We start from the raw sequence: 19,586 nt of genomic DNA, 5'->3' as shown, positions 1-19,586 counted from the left end.
CTTGAGATTGAGTTTCATTTGTTTGTTGATTATAGAAAAGTAGAAGAGTACCTGCCTAAGGTACTTGCTATTAACCATTGACTCTTGCTTATCTGCTGCCTGCATGAACGAGGCTTGCACAAACTTTATCATATCCCAAAGCAATATATATTTATCTACTAATTCCTACAACATCATCGGCGTCAATAACAAGTCCATTCTAGAGCATGCATATTCATATCAACCCGCATGACGATCGGAATGTCTTTCTCATGAAATATGCACGCGTCCACGAATCAAACGCCTCAAGGCTTCATGCTTTTTGCCCCTCATCGTGACCCCTCGTGCGAGAAATCGACGTCACTCAACTACCACCACTAGGCCCATGTGATGGACGGCAAGCCCGGTTGTTCATCTGCCCAATGCCAACCTTAATAAAGCCTCAAAGGAGCTCCTTCGGCGAGGCTAAGGGCACACTTCATCACCACCTACCGCAAGGCACTTGTTGTTTATCATCCAGACCCAAGTCTCACAATTCCGGACTTTATGAGCTTCTAGACCAAGACTTGCCTACACACTGTCCTGTAGAGAGCAGAGCTTGCTTCCAAACCAGGTAGTCAAACAATTACACTTTGTGGTAGTGATACATCTCAATGTCTTAGACAATATCACGATTGTCGACGAGAAGAGAAAGTGAGACAGAACTATTCATAAATTCATCATTGCACCTCGCAACCGATCTATCATGACAGTTCCCGTCGGTCTAATCTAAACAGAACTTTTGATGATTTCGCAAGCAGAAACTAGCACAAGTATATACAGCAAAATGCCAGTCTGTCGGTCGTGTTTCGTCTAATGGTGATGGCCTGAAAGGTCACCGTTCTGAATCGCCTGCTGGCACTTAGCAAGGATCGCCGCCTGTCGAGAAACCTCTGCCAGCCTTCCAATAACCTGCTGGTTGCCGTTGGCGAACCCATACAACGCATAAGGGATGTTGACCTCGTCACAGAACTCCTGGACGAGCCTCTGTGTTGCGCGCAGATTATGACGCGGTACGCGAGGGAAGAGATGGTGAATAACCTGGAACTGAAGTCCACCATGGAAGAAGTCAAGCCACTCAGGACAATCAATGTCCATAGTGGTTCGGAGCTGCCTCTGTGGGAACGACTCCTGAGGTCCCAGCTCAACTGTGCTCATTGCAAAGTGAGACAAGACAATCTGAACATGAAGAGGCGAGGCGGTGATGTTGCTGATCATGACAAAGTAAAATCTGGTCCAGTTGTCAGGGAGAAGGTTGTATACCAGACCATAGCCGAACCAGGTCCAGAAGAAAACCTGTCCAATGATCTCAAGCCACCAGATAACCAAGCCAGGCCCTTTCTTTGGACCTCGGCCCATGATGAGGTGGTCCCATGAGAGTCGGTAGAGGTTGAAACGAGCCAGTGCAAGCAGTGGGTAGTAAGTCCAGGCCTGAACTCTAAGCAGAACCTTTGCCACAGCATCATAGGTCATGACTCTCTCGTAGTATGTTGATCTCAAGCTGCCTAGGAGACGGTGGGAGACGGCAAAGAGAGGCATGTGCTCAATATCAGGGTCGTGCTCCGGCGCATTGGTAATAACGTGGTGCACGTTGTGATTGCGCTTCCACCATCCTATTGACAAACCTCCCATGAAGTCGGCGATCAGGGCTCCGATGCAAGAATCAACGAGGTAGCTATGGGTGATGCCCATGTGCCCAGCATCGTGGACTGTGAACGAGAGCTGATGCCAGAGGGCACCCAGAAGAAAGGCGCTTAGAGCGTACCATTCGTGGTGGAGGCAGAAAGCTGAACCGACTGCCAATGCAGTGTATCGAAAGAATTCGATTCCATAAGCCTTGTAGTTGCAGTTGTACAGCCCTGTGTCGTAGACCTTCTGGTGAAGCTCGCGATATTTGGCAACGATCTTGGCTTGTGTTTCCTTGTCGGGAGGAGGGTACTTGTCGAGGTCGAGGCTGATATGTTCGCGAGTAATGGTATCAAGATACGACATGCCATCAAGATCTGGCTCTTCTACGCTAGAAGCAGATGATATCGAGGGTGCGCGAGCTCCGTCCTTCTTGTTGGTCTTTCGTTGTCTCACTCCGGCGGCCTCTTCCTCGTCGAAGACTGGTGATGGGACACGGGTTGACGGAGCGCTCGAGTCTTGGTCTTTGTGGGATTCCCGGTGGGCGTTAGCTCGTTCGATCTCTTCGTGTGTACGGTAAGCGCCTCCCTGGATAGGCGGCAGGAAGTTTTCCCAAGTTCCCTCGATTCGACCGATGCGATAGCGCAGGACTTTCTGGCGTGTCTCAAAACAGTGTAGACTATTCATCAGATTAGCATTGGCCTTGTAGACACTGGATTTGTTTGTAGCCTACGCATCGATTTCATCAGAAGCATCCTTGCCCACCATGTGAAGCATAGCCTTATCACCTCCGGGGTGATAGGGCATCCAAGCATCCATCTTAATGACTTGGTTATGGAATATAGTAACATGCTTGCCTTCAGCGATCAAGGCTTCAATCTCGTCCCTGGTCATAAGTTTTGGTATCTTCTCGGGCGCATCACCTGCCAGAGGCGGCAGGCCTGTAACGACAGCGCTATGGGCCATGGTGAAGTACAGATTGAAACAGAGGCAAGAATACCTCTGACAACAAAACCGCTAGAAAGAACGTGGAGGACTCTGCTGCACCAAACGACAGAACAGTCCAGGGCTGGGTGTCTCCAAGCGAGGGATGAATGGGGGAGTACAGGATTTAAATGTGTAAGTTAAAAAGGGGCCGGTTTAAGCTTGCTGTCGAATCATATGCAGCTCAATTCACCGCATCTTATCAGTTCCTTCAGCGAAGTGCGTGCCATATGCTAGCACCGGCAGTGGTGGAGCGGCGCAGGTGGTAGCACACCTCACTTCTAACAAAGTGGCCCGATCTCTCCGCTGTAACGGAGGGGCTCAGGTGGAATTGGGGATAGACAGGTAATGATTTACCCCGCCACTTATGCAGGCCATGGATCACCGATACCATGTTGCTTTTGATCAGTGACAACGATTGACATCCGGATTTCCGCTATTGTAAAGTTCTTCGGGTTCCCAAGACCCCGTGTTCACCGATTGGTGAGCTCAGATGCTTTGCATTCTCCATCATTCACAACAGCGTAAGCCAATTGATGCTTCACTCCCAGCTACAACTCGAAAAGAGACGAAAAGAGACGAAAACAGTAATGGGCTTTTAGGAATATCAACGACCTATGTTCATATCCCCTGGCCAGATCCCTAGCCGGTTCCTGGTCGAGAATGACCTGATCTGGTGTATCCCCTCACCAGAAACTTTCGGTTCGACTTGAACAACCTTGTAAATATATATATATATATATCCACCGTTGCACACGGGTTCGGATCTAGGTCACTCGATGGTCCTGTGTGAGTTGAAAGTATTCAACATGCATTCTCGAATTCGTATTCGACTCACTCGAGTAGCTAACTAATAGGTTCGGGAAAATGTGAATAATATCTGAATATCTGAGTCGAGCGCTGGTCTTGCCCATCTATCTCTTACACAGTTTTTGGATACTTTGATCTAAAGCTTGCCCTGACTAAGTTTGTACAACAATTTTTGAGAAAGAATCAATGGCTTGGCCGGTCAAGTTGAAAGATGGGCTTTAAGTCATTCATCATAGAATTTGTATTCTTCTTTCACGCAGTGCAAATAATCTTGGAACGCAAGCAACGCATCCTGCCGTGTGATTTCCAGGCATCATGCTGAACAGACAGAATTATTACTAATTTACACAACCCAGAGTCCCAAATGCCCCGGGTCCTATCCCGTTTGCACTATCCTGGCGATGCCTCCTCTTGACCCTGTGTTATCTTTTTCATTATGTTCCTCAAGCATTGCTTAGAAGTGGATGGCCTTGGCGTGAGTGGCCATGGCAGCCTCCTTGAAGGCCTCGGCAAGTGTGGGGTGAGCGTGGCAGGTTCGGGCAATGTCCTCACTGGAAGCACCATATTCGAGAGCCAGAGTACCCTCAGCGATCATCTCACCAGCGTTGGGGCCGATGATGTGAACGCCGAGAATGCGGTCAGTCTCGGGATCAGCGAGCATCTTGACCATACCCTCAGTGTCCTGGTTGGTCTTGGCTCGGGAGTTGGCAACGAAGGGGAAGGTTCCGACTCGGTAAGGGATGTTCTGGTTCTTCAGGTCCTGCTCGCTCTGGCCGACCCAGGCGACCTCAGGGTGGGTGTACATAACGGAGGGAATGGCACCATAGTTGACATGACCATACCCCTTCTTGATGTACTCGACAACGGCAACAGCCTCCTCCTCAGCCTTATGGGCAAGCATAGGGCCGAAGGTGACATCACCGACACATCGGATGTGGGGGATCTTGGTTCGGTACTCGGAGTCAATGATGACACGGCCGCGGTCATCAGCCTCAAGGCCAATGTTCTCAAGGCCGAGGCCGCCGGTGTAAGGTCGTCGACCAATGGCAACGAGGACTACGTCGGACTCGATCTGGATATGTTTGTTAGAGCTGTAGGCAAAGCAATTGGATTTGATACACATACAGATTCGGGCTTGCCACCCTTGGCAGAGTCAACCTCAAGCTTGACCTTATCGCCAGACTTGTCACCACTGACAACCTTGGTGTTGAGCTTGAACTCGAGACCCTGCTTCTTGAGGATCTTCTGTGTGTTCTTGGCAATCTCAGTGTCCATACCGGGGCCACCAATCTGGCCGAGGAACTCGACAATAGTGACCTTGGAGCCAAGTCGCGACCAGACGGAGGCCATCTCGAGACCAATGATACCACCACCAATGACGGTCATGGTCTCAGGGACCTGCTCAAGAGCGATGGCACCAGTGCTGGTGACAACGCGCTTCTCGTCGATCTCAAGACCGGGGAAAGGAGTGGCCTCGGAACCAGTAGCAATAAGGATGTTCTTGCCGCGAACGCTGGTCTCACCGCCCTCGTTGAGGTCGACCTTGATCTCATGCTCGTTGACGAAAGAACCGGCACCCTTGATGTACTCGACGCCGTTCTTCTTGAAGAGGTACTCGATACCCTTGGTAAGACCGCTAACGGAAGTCTCCTTGGCCTTCATGAAGTTGGCCAGGTTAAGCTTGACCTCGCCGACCTCGATACCGCGGGCCTTGGTGTCGTGAAGAATCTGGTGGTAGAGATGCGAGTTGTTGAGGAGAGATTTTGAGGGGATGCAGCCGACATTCAAGCAGGTACCGCCGAGAGAGCCACGCTTCTCAATGCAGGTAACCTATAAGAGATGAAAAGATCTGGTCAGCCAATTCCGTCCGCTTGATAATATCCGTATACGTATAAGACCAACCTTCATGCCCTCTTGTCCAGCCTTGATAGCAGCGACGTAGCCAGCAACGCCGCCACCGATAACAACGAGATCCTTCTCCTCTGCAAGAAATTCTGGTCAGCGGGTTGCTCGGGGTGGTGTTCCGACCAGCACGGGGGTAACATACCAGCCGAAGAGGCATATCCACGGCTGAATCGCGACAGCGAAGAGGAAGCAACAACGCTGGGGAGCCTATCAATCGGGGAGAAACATTGTTAGTTGACGAGCCATATTTCCCTCCACGACGGGTTGGTCCCAACAGAAGCGGGCTTGAACAAGCTTCTCCTGGATCCATTCGTCGCAAAGCGCATTGTGGTATTAACGTACGTAGACTTCTGGAAAGCCGGGCGAGCAACAGCTCGTGATATTAAGCGACTGGAAAGCATGATGTGGGTTGTGTGGGAAAGACAATGGAGGACAGACGGATTGTGGAGAGGAAGGGGGAGGATGAGGTAGAAAAAGTCGACGAGGTTGAGGTTGAGGCGTTGCCGCAACAAAGCTCGCCCGCCGTCTAAAAAGCACAGCCCGGGCAGTAAATCCAGTAAGGCAAAGCACTGTAATGCACTACAGGGAGCTTCGGCAAAGAGAAGCCCGCCCGTTTATCAGGTAATATTTTCCAAGATGTCAGCCGACACGCTAACACGATTGGTCGTTTATTCGGTGAGGGAGCCACCTACAGCACCCCTCCGCGTGCCCTGTAAAGCTTTTGCTAGGTACCTAGGTAGGTAGGCCTCGTTGGAGAAAACCGGCCCCTGGACATATATCTCCGGCCCAGTTATCGAATGGCATTGCATTATATCTCCAACTTTTTGGATCCATTCCCGGTTTCAGTGGTGGTTCACGCTAAGTCTTGCCTGGGAATTTGGGCATTTCGTCCCAACGCACGCCGAAACGGTTCTCCCCAAAGACTGATGTCGCCCCCAACCCAGCTTGAGGATCCGGCGTGTCCCGTTCCTACCCGGTCCCCGGGGACCTCAATTGTCCCTCGGGATGCCGACGTCACTGCAAGACAAAGCCGCTCATATACGGAGCACATCGCCGGTTCACCGACATGATTGCTAATGAACATTATGAGTCTGAACCCATGACTGAACCAGGCCGCGGCAATTTGTAACATTGTCGCCTCCCTGAGTATCTATGACTCTTATCCGTATTCTACACTTCTATTACCGCTGGGCGCACAATAATCTGCGCCTTCTCGCAAACGCCCTCAAGCTTTTTCAACTCCTTTGCGCTGACCAATTTGGTCTTCCGGACCTTTTTCCGTAGCATCCAATGTATACCGGCAGCCAAGCCTGGCAAGTCTCGGGCAGCAGCAAAGATCCTCTCCAGCTTCGTATCTTCCTCGAAGCCCTTCTTCTTGCTCCGGCATTCCTTTAGAAGAGCAAGTATGAATAGTTGGACAAACATCGATGTCCAGTGATTTGCCTCGGGAAGTTCCAGAGGCTTCAAGATGGCAATATTCAGTGTTCCATCCGCAACAAGTGCCGCATAGAACTTGGCCACGTTGGTGATGCGTCTCTCATCTTTCATACGCTCAGCATCAGCCGACTCATCCTCCTCAGGAGCTTCGCCGAACATGGATTCTCCGAGACTCCTAAAGATCTTCCATAATCGATCTTGGATTGCAAACCTGATTCGGCTGTTGCTCAGACAGGCCTTTCCTCCTACGAGAGCGTAGTAGGGGTTGTATTGCATTTCGCTGCCTACACATTGCACTAAGACAGTGGCGAGGGCCAATTGGTCATCCTTCTTGAGCCGCAGGTTGACAAATTGTCTGTAGGCGTGCTCAAAATTGGATGCCGTCATCAATGCTGTGAAGATTGCAATCTGGGCCGTTCCACTCAAACCTTGGGCGCGAGCCTTCTTTGGGTAATCAGGCAAAACAATGTCCATGTCCTCATGATCGCTCATTTCTGCATTAGTTACATGCCCCTTTTTGCTTTTATCTAGGAGAGTTGTTGGTACACTGGCACCAACCAACCACCATTTACCTCGCGTCTCAGCTCCCTCAATGTCGACCAAGCCCACGCCCATGGGAGCAAGGCCATCGAGCCGTCGCGACTGAGACTTGAGCTCACCGAGACGCTTCTTCATGCGTTGTACATGTTCTGAGACGACAGTAAAGTCCAAGCCTCGGGCCTTCTTTTTGCCCTTGGTAAGGTCGGTGATGGTTTCAACCATGAACTTTGTGCGAGCTGAGATGTTGGTGTAGCCGACTTTTGAGACGGACTGGTTAAGGACCCCAGAGACGTGCTTCAGCGATTGCTGATCATCCTGCTTCAACATTCGGCCAGCCATGCGGCATATTCGCAGAAGAAGTTCCACGTTGATCTCATTGAGGTCGCTGAGAAGTCTCTCCATGTAATCAAAGATGATCTTGCAAGTGATGACCTCAAACACGTAAAGTTGCGAAAGCAGTGTCAAGATGTTCGAAGCTTCCTTTTGAATAGCGGATTCGGCGTTTTGTTCCTTGCTCGCTTGCTCATAGTGACCGCCAAAATCTTCGACAATACGGCGGATTAAAACCGAACCAAAACTCGACCCAATAAGGCGGTAAATAGCAGCGGCAAATCCACCGGTGAGGACAAAGAATTGATCGGGGAGGCTCTCCGGCTTGCAAATTTGAGCCATGATTGCATCCGTGATAACATCTGTCACATCACCACGTGCGTTGTTTTGGTAAAGCTCCTCCACAGACTTGACAATGGACAAGATATTGGCATCTGTAAGACGATTGATCAAGCCTTGAACTTGTTTCCTAAGTCGGCTTTTACGCTCCTCTTCTGAATTTGCGGCTCTGCGTAATGAGGGAGGGACGTATTTCGCAACGGTAACTCCAGTAGTGGGCGCGACATAGGGGTTTTCTCTCTGTCGCGGTTGAGCTGATGTGGTGCCTGCAACATCACCCTCGTCGTCATCGTCGTCGAAACCGCCGAATGACTCGTTATCGAAGTCTCCTCCGTCTTCACCGTCTTCATCCAAGAGGTCCATGTCTTCGTCGTCATCTCCAGATTCGTCGTCCAAACCCATATCATCATCTTCTTCCTCATCTTCAGGCATGTCGCGGACCTTTTGTCGACCTGCAGGTTCCACTGTCTTTCTTCGTTTTGATGCCAGCCAATCATCATATTCATTTTTCCTCTTTTTATTGTCATTGTCGTTGTCGCTGACGTCTTCTTCGCCGCTAACGTCTCCTAGAAGATCACCAAGGCCATCCTCTTTGAAGGACTGAGGCAGTGATTTTCGTCCCTTTTTGATACCTAGTTTTCGCTCAAAGGCCTCAATCTCGGCGTCGTCCTGGGCGAGTCTCTCCTGCACGGCCTTCGAAACACCCTTCTTCCCACTGTTTGCTTTTGTGTTTTCTTTCTCTTTCTCTTCCTCTTCCTCGTCCTCTTCCTCATCCTCAGCTTCGTCGTTGTCGTCTTCTTCATCGTCCATCAGGTCGTCCATATCATCGTCTTCGTCCAACGAAATGTCTCCAGCGCCGTCCTCATCCTCGTCTTTGAGATCATTTTCGTCATCGCTAATCTGCTTTGGGCGGCGGGATTGAGGCTTGTTCGCCTGTTGCATCCTCTGCGTTGTGTTCGGTCTTCTCTGAGCATGATTTGTATGTTGTGGCCGCTGTGGAGTTGCTCTTGCGTAGACATGGGTTCGCTTCTGTACCCGTTGCGCTTTGCGTTGCTCTTTTCTTGACAACTGCTGTCCCGATCTCCTAGGTCCATTGCGCTGTGATTTGGGTTCTGGAACATCCAAGCCCATACGCTTGAAGAGTTTCTGTTGAAGCTCCGGCGCGGACGTCATCTTGCCGGAAGTATAGCGGAAGAGAAACACCGGGTTGCTGAAGGGTTACAATTCTGAGGTGACTGAATTTTAAGCAACAATGCTGGACCTTTTGATGGTGGTTGTGCCTAATCTGGCAGGCGGTCAATGATGAGTATTGCGACTCGGACAATATCTTCTCGAAATCTTGTCTCGATACTGCTGAGAATTATAGATGAATCAGATCATTTAAGCGAGTTCTACTTGAGGGTTGGATTAATGCACTCTGAATCTTGCGAATCTGTTTTCTTGGATCGAAATTGATATAGAAAAGAAAAGATATTCTGCCGGCAGAAAATACCTTGAAAATTTCAAGAGACGAAGAGGTACCTGAGTGGTAGTGAGTGCCCCACTAAGTCACAGGTAGCGATTTCACCGCCCGCGGCAAGCCACGATCCATGCTGGCACAACCTGGTACGCCACACTTGAATCCCCGATATGATGGCGGGGCACAATGTCAACCTCAATATTGGTAGGCTAACACTCATTCATCTCTCAATATACATCGACTTTTGACATTCTCATTCACTATGGCTGACTCTCATATGAGCCATGACGAGGTGAGTCTGCAATGCCCTTTCCATATGAAGAGAGACCCGGACGATCGTCTAGCAGCTTTATTTCTAACATCATGACAGTTCTTCGCCAAGTTGGGTGAGCTCTTCAATCATCGCAAGGGCAGCGACCATGGCGCCGTCTACTTGAGCCAGAAGCGACGTACGTATAGATAGCTGCCGTATCTCTCATCCCGCTAAGAAACCTCTCAGTCACCTACGGTCAAGACATCCCTAGTCCCTCAGAAGAGGAACCCTCTCCAGATATTCACCCTGGCAAGCCTCTGCCCCTCATCATCAGGGCAACTAATGGCAAGGGCAAGAAGGATCGCTCCAACAAAGCTAAGCTTTCAACCGTCGTCAATCCCGAAGATCTGGAGGCTTTCTACGTGCGGTATGCCGATGTGTGCAAGGCTGGCATGACAGCCTTGAAGCCCAGAGACAGGAGCAAGAAGAAGGCCAAGGCAAAGAAGAAGAAGGCTGCGGCATAAACGATTTTCTTTTCACGGTCCAAGTTTTGTGGTGTCATGCATCAAGGTTAAGGTTATATCATGGATTAATGAATTATCATGTTATGCGATACCCAAACACGTCTCCAAGCCACCATGACTTTGAATTATTTCTACAAAACGAAGAGTAAATATTACACGGAGCTGCGTTGCTATCCAATTCCGTCAGAAGCGTATGCGCATTAGGCAAATCAAGCAGAGTTGGGAAAGGGGCTAAACCCTTTAGCACACCTTGCCTGAGCTGAGCTGTCCTCGGAAAGCGCCAGGAACAGCAAGGCTGGAGTGCGAGTCGGCGAAGAACTTCTCGGGGTTCTTCTCAATCTGCTTGAGAGTGAAGCCGACACCAGTGTCTTGGCCGTTCTGAATCACACCGGTGCGGAATGGGCCCTTGAGACAGCCGACAGCGTTGCGGCTCTTCTCGTTACCGACGGGGTTGGGGAAGGCAATGCTAATACCAAGTCAGCGCTCAATAGGTCCAATTACGTATAGATCCATGTCATCAACTTACCGTGGAGGTCCCGACTTGCCCTTGACAGCCTCGTGGATGTGGGTGGCAGTGTTGGCGGGAGACTGGTAGTCACCTCGGAAGCCATACAGGGTGATGTTGTAGCAGATGACATCTTCGTCTGAGTTGATGCCAAACTTGAAGAGACCCTTGCTATTCTTCAGTCCGCCAGTGTACTTGTTGTCTGCATCGACAACCTGATCAGGGGTAGCAAGAACTTCCCAGATAGAAGTGAAAGTGAAAGGGATACCACCCTTGGGCTTAAGGAGACCAAGGGCGCGCTTCTCGTGCTCCATGTCAGGAGTTGGCGAAGCAGCAGCGAGGGTGCTAAGAGCAACGGCAAAGAGAGAGAACTTCATGTTTGCAGTGAATTGGGCTGGAAATGTAGGATAGAGGAATGATATTAGAGATTAGGGTGTAAAGTTGCTCTGCGAGTGAATACTGATGAGACTGGTGAAGCATTCAACGAGGAGAGGAGGTGTTTTATAGACATTTCACTACACGATGACGACTCAATAACACCCAGATTGGGCGCATCGTAACAGCGTCATTGCAGTATTTGTCCGTAGTATCGTGAGGCCCCCTAGGCAAGCCTCTAATCCATAGTAACGTACACCAAGGATTCCGACTAACAAGTCGCCAAGTAAAATAGCTCGGTGCCCAGGTACGCCAGTGCAATCAAAGGATGTAGGGAGATACCACTGGGGTATTCGACCTAATACAACGTATGAGCCAAGCCGTGTTCTCTCCAAGGTGTCTGAGCGACACCTCATACAGGACTTATTGGGATGACTTACCAAGCATCTTGGGGTTGAGCTAATCTGTCACACAGCCACACGGCAGAGCAATGCCAAGGGATCTTGATCTACAAAACAACACACAACAACTGGTCCATCTGGTCAATGGGAGATGTTTTCTTGACCGGTTACGTATACGAGATGCAGTGGTGGACATAGCTCCCGTGTAGCTCTGCACTGCACTGCACCAATTAACATTGGCGAACGACCACCTCCGTCAGCCCAGACTTGGTACTCGCCAACTTAAGATAGTACGTCTGGCGAAGCTTCAACCTACTCTGAGTGCGGCAGAGTAGAAATACTCGTTATTCTCCTCTGGATCAAAAGTAAGGCTGCCAAGATGTCTTGGCATCGATGAGGAGTAAGACCACGGATGCGACAGCTTCCGGCGCACGACGATCGCTAAGACAAGCTTATTTCGAAGCTTAAACAACAACCTCCGCTATTGTGCGATTGCATGTTGATCTGGATCAACAGGTAATTGCGCAGCACAGAAAGACACCTGCCCAACGAGTAGTAAGACCGGACGAGTAGTGGGACCGGGCAAGGGAGAATCGGGAGAATGGCTAGCACTTTGAACTTTGAGGAGGAATGAGTATGAGCTTGGCAGATGTCGATCAAAGCTCTAAGGCTACGGTAAGTTGATGATCCGGCATGGAACACTAACAAATTCAAGAGGCCACGCACCCTCGTGTGAGACAGACACTGATCCAAGGTACCTTTATCAAATCTTGGTTCGTTGCTGGTGGCTGAAGACAATCGGACCTCTCATTCTCGAGCCCGCTTGTCTCGGTAACCTTCATTCGTGAACCTACCTACCTTACCTTCCGAATACTCACTGTCGGGGGCCTGCTTGTTGTCCAAGTTCTGGAAACTAGCAGTTACCCTTGGGCTTTTTCTGAGTTTTCCAGTCGTCGACTGACATACTGAGAGAATGAGGTATGCAAAAAGTCCGTAGAGTTGGGAACCGAGAATGCATACCTTCAGCGTTAGATCTCGATCCCTCTCTAGGTCATCCGTTAACTTGAAAGAGTACATGTCATCTTCAAGCCGATATAATCCTGATAGTGAACAAGACGGCAGCGCATCACCTCAAAGCCAGGGCTTCCAAAGCATAGCCCAGGCCGTACTTGTCGTCCTTGTACGTATGAACTAACTATACCATATCACCCCAACGCCAACATTCACCATGCAGTTTTATGTGACTATGTTTTACTTTACCTTTACCTTTACCAACGCCTTCACCTTCACCTTCACCTTCACCTTCACCTTCACCTTCACCTTCACCTTCACCTTCACTTATATCGTCGTCCGGCCGGCGGACTTTCGTGCCCCAAGGCGCTACGCATGTCCGTTGAAGTCCTACGCTCCCCTTCACCAAGACCACCTGCCATCGTTCTTAAAAACCTTCGGATGATTACTCAACATACATTCTAAGTAGAGTCCTGTTGTTTCCGGGGAAGCCAACAGCCATCTTTTTCTTCATTGACAATGAGCAACCTTATAGTTGATAACCGCGTGCGTTTGACCGGTCATATGGGTGTCAACGGTGGGGTCATTCGGTTCTGTATGGTAAGCCCATCGTAAAATCCTCCCTCGCTCCCAGCTTATTAGAGACCAAGCCATCGACCCCCTATCCGTGAGTTAAGATTCCACCGTTGATAAACCCCAACTTTTGCTGCTCACGTGGAAAACGAAAAGTACCAAATAACAAAACAACCAGATATAAAAAGCATTGTGTGGATGCAGACGGTCGCCGCCGCCAAGACAAAAGTCGACCGTGACATAGCTGCATCAAGTTCAGTGCGAACGGACGCCCTCCTCTTACATGATCTGATCCTGGGTCAATCCGCCATGGGGGTCTGTGTCCATGACGTCGTTTCCGCCCTGGTTCAGATACTTCACAAAGCTCAGGTTGAGAGGGCGGCCACCATACTGGTAGCCTTGAAACTTGGCAATGGCAGTCTCCGCAGTCTCGGCGGAATCGAATCGAACCACACCAGTACCACGAGAACGACCGCTAGGCTCGTACTGGATCTCAGCTTGCTCGACCTTTCCGATCGTGGTGAACAGCTCAACCAGGTCGTCGTTGCTGGTCGACCAGGGTAACTGTAAAAGATCAGCACAGGCACAAATGGGTAGGAAGTATGGGAAAGTCTCACGTTTCGAACGTAGATGATTTCTCCCCTCTCGGTGCCGGCGGTAGCAAAGTCAGTGAAAGGGTTAGGAGGGACGGAGCTGGCAGGAGGCTCGAAACCTGGGCCGCCAGGAGCACCCCCACCGAAGCCTCCACGACCAAAGCCGCCTCCGAAACCTCCACGCCCTCCGCCAAAACCACCGCGGCCTCCAAATCCTCCTCCAAATCCTCCGCGCATACCACCGCCATAACCACCTCGGCCACCGAAGCCCATGCCAGGTCCGCTGCCGGCATAGCGGTCCTCGCGGACTTCAATAGCACGGCCTTGCCAGTCATAGCCATTGAACTGCTGAATGGCGCTGCGGGCATCCTCTGGGCTCTCAAAGACAACAATGCCAGAGCCCTTGGGGCGACCATCAGGTCCGATGTGTACATCAGCTCGAATCACGGCGCCGTTTCGGGCTAAATGACGATTAGATCCAACCCCGCCCAATCATGTGTTCAAAATTGAAGAATCAGGACATACCTGCTTGACGGAACAAGTCCTTCAAATCCTGCCAGCCAACATTGAAAGGAAGCTACTGCATGTCAACATACATCCACAACTTACAAACAAATCGGGGTTGAACAAACGTTGGCCACATAGATCTGACGGCCGCCACCTCCAGCACCACCACCAGGTGCGCCGCCGCCGTATCCAGGATTGAAGCCACCGGGCATACCACCACCTTGGCCGCCGCCGCCGAAGCCGCCGCGGTTTCCGCCAGTTGCTCCGATGAAACGAGGCTCGGCTTCTCGGTCCTTCAGATTCTGTCAGCAAGATGCCCACACCCAATATGGAAGTTTTTAACTTACCTCACGCACGTAGACTAGACGACCCATGAGGTTCTGGTTGCTGAGCGTGGCAACAGCCGCTTGGGCTTGCTCCCGAGTAGCATATTCCACAATACTGGATAGGTTAGCAACGCGATAGGCTTCGTGGAGGAAATCGACTTACCCGCATCCCTACAATTAACCAAGGACAACGTCCCACCCGTCAACCCAACCATCCATAAATGCTAAGAGGGAATGGAGAGCCACAAAGGAAAGCCAACCAAGGAAAAAGAAAATCATGCGATGAAGCCCACCTTCGACATTCCATTGGGAAGCAAGAGCACGTCGGCAAAGAGCACCTCTCCAGCTATACCATTTCGTCAGTCCCAGTTCCACCTGCATTCCGCGGCATTGAAAGCCTCACCCTGTCTCATGAAGTCCTTGAGATGGTGCCACTTGACATCGTACGAGAGGTTGCCGACGTAGACCCGGCGGTCCTGCTGGGAGGTTTCGCGAATATTATTCATCATTTGTTCTCGAGCAACGGCTCTTTCTTCGTAAGATCGGTGCGGTGCCTGTCCACCGTATCCAGCACTTTGTCCTCCACCTGGTGCGCCTGTGCTAGTCATGGGCGAGCGATCACGGTTTCGTCGATATTCGTCCCGGCTTCCGGATCGGCTGCGAGGAGAGTAGGAGCGGCGTCGATGTGACCTTTCAGGGCTTCTGGATCGTCTGCGGGGAGATCGTGACCTCTCACGCTTGAGCTTGTTAGCGGGTAAAAGTACAAGTGGTGATTCCATGCTCAGGTGCAATTATGGTGGGATAGAGAGCGCTGGTATTGTATAGACGGAGGGTTTTGTTGGACTGGGATATGCCCCGGATACATGAGGTGTGCGCGCGAAGTTTAGTTTGAATCACTGCAACTGCCCGCAGCCGCTGGCACTGTCAACAGGCAAGACGGTAGCCGTTTGCCAAGAAGAGCAGTGCCTCGCCAATCAAATGCTTCCTGGCATCTTGAATGGGAAAGTGCAACAGTAATTAAAGCGCGCCGCGACGGCCGATCTCGGATGAAAGGAGCTAATGCGAGCTTCTTTCTTTCTAATGTTGATGTTGCGATCAAGGTGCTCGGGTAGCAGAGGCCAAACGACCGAAGATCGCAACATCAGCAAGCGCGGGGGAGCGCACAAACTCGGCACAGCGATAAAGCCAATTGCGCCAACAGACAGGTAATCTCAACAAGCAACGCAGCTCGAGGCAAGTGTTGAAAGTAAGTCAGGAAATGAACATAGGTTACTTACGGGTCGATAAGTATCACCGGAATCAGCTATAGAAAGGTGAGCGTCAGAATGGGAAAAAGTCAAGAAAGGATAAACCTCTGCGTAAGATGCGCAACGGTGGAAAATGGTGAGGAGAGGAAGAGTGGTTGAAATAACAGGGAGTGAGGGTAGCTTGGTTGAGGTAGCCAGAGAGGTCAACCTGTCTAGTGGAGGGGTGGTGGCAGAGTCGAGTGGACCTTGGCGGAAGATGCAGGTAAGGGGGCTCGATAATGCAATGCAATGGATGGGGAAAGACGACGCGAGAAAGCAGAGGCGGCTGGAGAGGTCTGTTGGAGTGGAATGGGGGACCTCGGAGGCTGCATCAAGCAAGAGGTGGTATCACATTGATTGATGAAGACACTCCAAGGAGTGGGAGCGCATGCGCAGATACAACAGCAGCAAACGATGCAAGACACAGCAGGAACAGACAAGGCTTGAGAGCACGTTCAAGATCTGTTGTGTTCGGGCTTTGGGATGAGGATGCTCAGATCATGGATAGACCTGGGCTGAACCAGGCTCCGGGTACGATGGACAGGTTGGGGCAGCCGACTACTGCCAGAGTCCGCCGAGCCTCGAGGGGCCATTGAGGGCAATGGGTACAGTACTCTCGAGCAGAGACGGCAAAGGAACGGCACGCACGTTGCCTCGATGGGCGCAGACGCGTGTCTATGGCCAACCACGGTGATATGAAGAGCAGCAATGGCCGCGCATGATATAAAACCGCGATACGAGGAATCAAGCAAGGAACAAACATCTTCAACTTACCCATTGTGACTGCGGTTTGAATCGTGTGCGTAGTACGTCTGGACGTACAGAGAGAAAGCTCCTTTTTGGATGGGGTGGGTGGCCTTGTCGCGTAATAAGTTGGTAAGGTAGGTAGGTAGGTAGGTAGGTAGGTATTGTGAGTGACGAAGGACGGACGGGTGCGAGTTCGGACAGTAGACGAATGGGCGCGACCGGTTTCTAGGAGAGGTAGGTCGCGGCGTAGGGAAGCGGAGACGGGCCGTAGGTGTCCACGTTTCGTAAGGCAAAGTAAGGTAGTGGAATATTAGGATGGTGAGTGATCGATGAAAGAGGATAGGCAGCTATGGGGGGCGAAGAGGATGGGCAGTTAGCTAGGTAGGCAAGGTACACACTACCAGGGCAGCAAAGCCAAAACCAGATAAGCCGATGGGATCCACGGTCAGTCAACCAAACAATGGCGATTGTAGCATTGAAAAATGCACGACACGGATGAATCACACAAGTTGCGTGGACTGGGCTGGGCTTAGACTTGCTTGGGCTTGGCTGGCTGGGCTGAAAAGGGCCTCGGCGTGCGGCGTGGTGGTACTAGATACCGACTCCTGGGAATGGTCTGGTTTGGTTGATCGACTTTTTTCTTTCGCCTGGACGGGAGAGTGTCGACTCTGGTGGCTTTCAAGGAGTCTTGAGGGACTCAGCGACGGAGAGACGACAGCAAAAGGATGGCGAATGTGGCTTATCGGTGTCTGTGGCTCTTTAGTGCTGACTTTCAAGGTTCTCGCTCTCTCCCTCTTCTTGTGTCGTGAAAAGAAAAGAACGCGTTGGGTGAGAGATGAGAAGAAAGCAGGCGACGAATGAGGACACGGAACCAGGGTAAGACCAGGGACAGTGGACGTGATGGGTTCCACATCCAAAGCTTACCAGACATGAGCATGATAACACGAGGTACCATACAAGTTACGTTGAAAGTTTGGTGTATGCTCTACAAAGCGTAATGCCGGAGATATACTACATGTAGCTGTATTATTGACTCCTCAATAGGTACCTTAGCCTCTAACCTTACAGAGACCAGTGTTGCTCCTTCCACGTTGCATGAATAAAAATGTTTACGGATACGTATAGTAGGAGGAATAGGTAGGAAGGCAAAACAAAGGCTAGAGGCTATTCCTGCCCAGATTTGAACTTGATTGATACAATCTAGTGTCGGGTTAGTACTTTGAACTTGCATCTCACCCGACATCACAGATACTGAGGTGCTTCTCACGTTCTTGTTGTTCTTCATGAAATTGACTCTTGTGACGAGCCTCAAGCAATCCTTTTCCAAGTCAACTAACTACCTTACCTAATTGCTCTTCTTCTTGAACCCAACAGTTTCAAACTGACAGTCAACTCCGTCGCCCACCCCAGCCGATACTACACTACGCTGCAACTCGAAGCCGGCGGATATACCAATCACATATGTATGTATGTGAAAGACTGGCGTCTGTCTTCCACCAAACTCTCTCTATCAATACTTAGTTTTGTAAGCAATTTGTGATAAACTATGGCTTCGTGTAGTGGACCGTCTTTGTCTGCACGGCGCTGCAGAGTGCTGCAAGCGGCATGACATTACAGTAGTGCAAGTAAATATCCTTGCCTGCATTCTTCAAGGTTCGCCCACCATCCGTTCTCGGTTCTCCATCTGTTGATTGACTGCGGTTTGCAAGTCGCCGCGCCGTGGTCTTCGAGTCTCCCGTCTACCCGTGACCCAGCATCGGTAGTCGAAATTGCATTGATGCCAGGTTTCACCACCCAACCAGACCTGCCATTGGGCTATGTTTCTTACGCCTGTTGGGCTCAAGTGCACTAGCAACTACCAGGAACAAGAAGATGTGTGCTTGCAGCATCAGGGATCTGTTGTGCTTGGGTTATTGTCAACTTGAGGTATGGGGTTCTTTGACTCCATATCTACAACTTGGATCTGTCTTGCTTTTACCGTCACCACATAGTCCATGCTGCTGGGTTGACTTATACCAGAGAGGCGGGAACTCATCGCTCATTTAAGCCGCCATTTTCGGATAACTATGAGAGTGAGCTCTTGGGCTCCTTATCCTTCCCTACAAGGCACATTATCAATCCTTGTGGCCTCTACCTACCCAACGCACTCAGCGTCTCATTCATCAGCCTGCGTTCTCACCTCGTGCGTATGCTTTCTCAGTATCACTCACATCGAGTGAATATCAGAGCACGGCAGGACAGTTTAACAAGGCGCTTTCGAAACTGTGTCAACTTTGCGGAAGGCCTGCGTAGCTGAATGTTTGAAAACAAGACTGTGATTGGCCCTCACAACTCCTACCTTGACCTCGCTACAAAGACTTTCGTGGTTACACAACAGCCATCGCGCCAAGTTGCGGGACAAGCCAGCCAATGGCTTCCGCTTTATCAAAGTCAACCCCTCTGCACCGTGTTGAGGATCAGGGTTGTTAGCTTTTTTGTCTCATCAATCTCACTCTTTTCGCCAGGTTCGACATGCCAGTCTGTCGAACTGGTAAGAGTGAGCTTTCGACATCCCTTCCACGGCACGTTGCATCTAGAGCAAGGATACGGACGGAGTCCAGATACAGGCTTTGCCCGAACACTTGTCGTCGCTGTTGTCAAATCCCCTGGCATGGGCACCAACAAGCGCCGAGGTCAGAGAAGAATGGTGATGATAAGTGTTTGCCCCTCGTGCAATGTGCATCGTGCATCGAGCGTCCTCTCCTAACACCCATACAGCACTCCAACTAAATAGCAAGGGCCTCTTTTGTATCCTGTGCAAAGACCCGAGATCTCGATACTTTAATAGCGCACATCACTGCAGAGCACAGGACCAACAACCAACAAGCCCAGAGATTCTGGCAATGAGTCCGTCTCCGATCATCAAGGTTATTAGCGGACCCTAGACGATGCATCTAACGACGCTCAGGCCGTTAGCAGCACCCTATGTGGAGCAGCTACAGCACGCACTTCCAGCTTACAGTCTCCACGACGTCTGCCTTGTTGCCTTGAAGAACAG

At 50.7% G+C, this 19,586-nt stretch overlaps 6 protein-coding genes across 6 annotated transcripts; 1 reads left to right on the top strand and 5 right to left on the bottom strand.

The window, feature by feature from the left end:
* Nucleotides 1-831: 831 nt before the first annotated feature.
* J7337_007115 (uncharacterized protein) lies at nt 832-2,610 on the bottom strand (the record flags this gene model as incomplete). The annotated part of the gene is made up of 2 exons (XM_044824770.1): nt 832-2,323; nt 2,378-2,610. 2 exons carry the CDS (start codon nt 2,608-2,610, stop codon nt 832-834), a joined length of 1,725 nt encoding a protein of 574 aa, XP_044680427.1.
* Nucleotides 2,611-3,892: 1,282 nt separating this feature from the next.
* LPD1 (dihydrolipoamide dehydrogenase precursor) lies at nt 3,893-5,744 on the bottom strand (the record flags this gene model as incomplete). The annotated part of the gene is made up of 5 exons (XM_044824769.1): nt 3,893-4,510; nt 4,564-5,268; nt 5,341-5,432; nt 5,486-5,550; nt 5,686-5,744. 5 exons carry the CDS (start codon nt 5,742-5,744, stop codon nt 3,893-3,895), a joined length of 1,539 nt encoding a protein of 512 aa, XP_044680426.1.
* A 769-nt stretch (nt 5,745-6,513) lies between these two features.
* On the bottom strand, nt 6,514-9,162 carry J7337_007113 (uncharacterized protein; the record flags this gene model as incomplete). Its single annotated transcript, XM_044824768.1, has 1 exon — nt 6,514-9,162. The coding sequence occupies one exon, from the start codon at nt 9,160-9,162 to the stop codon at nt 6,514-6,516; it is 2,649 nt and encodes an 882-aa protein (XP_044680425.1).
* A 548-nt stretch (nt 9,163-9,710) lies between these two features.
* On the top strand, nt 9,711-10,225 carry J7337_007112 (uncharacterized protein; the record flags this gene model as incomplete). Its single annotated transcript, XM_044824767.1, has 3 exons — nt 9,711-9,740; nt 9,819-9,897; nt 9,948-10,225. The coding sequence occupies 3 exons, from the start codon at nt 9,711-9,713 to the stop codon at nt 10,223-10,225; spliced, it is 387 nt and encodes a 128-aa protein (XP_044680424.1).
* A 240-nt stretch (nt 10,226-10,465) lies between these two features.
* On the bottom strand, nt 10,466-11,107 carry J7337_007111 (uncharacterized protein; the record flags this gene model as incomplete). Its single annotated transcript, XM_044824766.1, has 2 exons — nt 10,466-10,691; nt 10,752-11,107. The coding sequence occupies 2 exons, from the start codon at nt 11,105-11,107 to the stop codon at nt 10,466-10,468; spliced, it is 582 nt and encodes a 193-aa protein (XP_044680423.1).
* A 2,262-nt stretch (nt 11,108-13,369) lies between these two features.
* On the bottom strand, nt 13,370-15,124 carry J7337_007110 (uncharacterized protein; the record flags this gene model as incomplete). The annotated part of the gene is made up of 6 exons (XM_044824765.1): nt 13,370-13,654; nt 13,708-14,144; nt 14,209-14,260; nt 14,316-14,483; nt 14,538-14,631; nt 14,892-15,124. The coding sequence occupies 6 exons, from the start codon at nt 15,122-15,124 to the stop codon at nt 13,370-13,372; spliced, it is 1,269 nt and encodes a 422-aa protein (XP_044680422.1).
* Nucleotides 15,125-19,586: the final 4,462 nt, after the last annotated feature.

This window comes from Fusarium musae, chromosome 5, assembly GCF_019915245.1.
Source record: "Fusarium musae strain F31 chromosome 5, whole genome shotgun sequence".
In the NCBI taxonomy this organism is placed as follows: domain Eukaryota; kingdom Fungi; phylum Ascomycota; class Sordariomycetes; order Hypocreales; family Nectriaceae; genus Fusarium; species Fusarium musae.
Note: the sequence above shows the minus strand (reverse complement) of the source record. Positions and strands in the feature narration are given on the sequence as shown.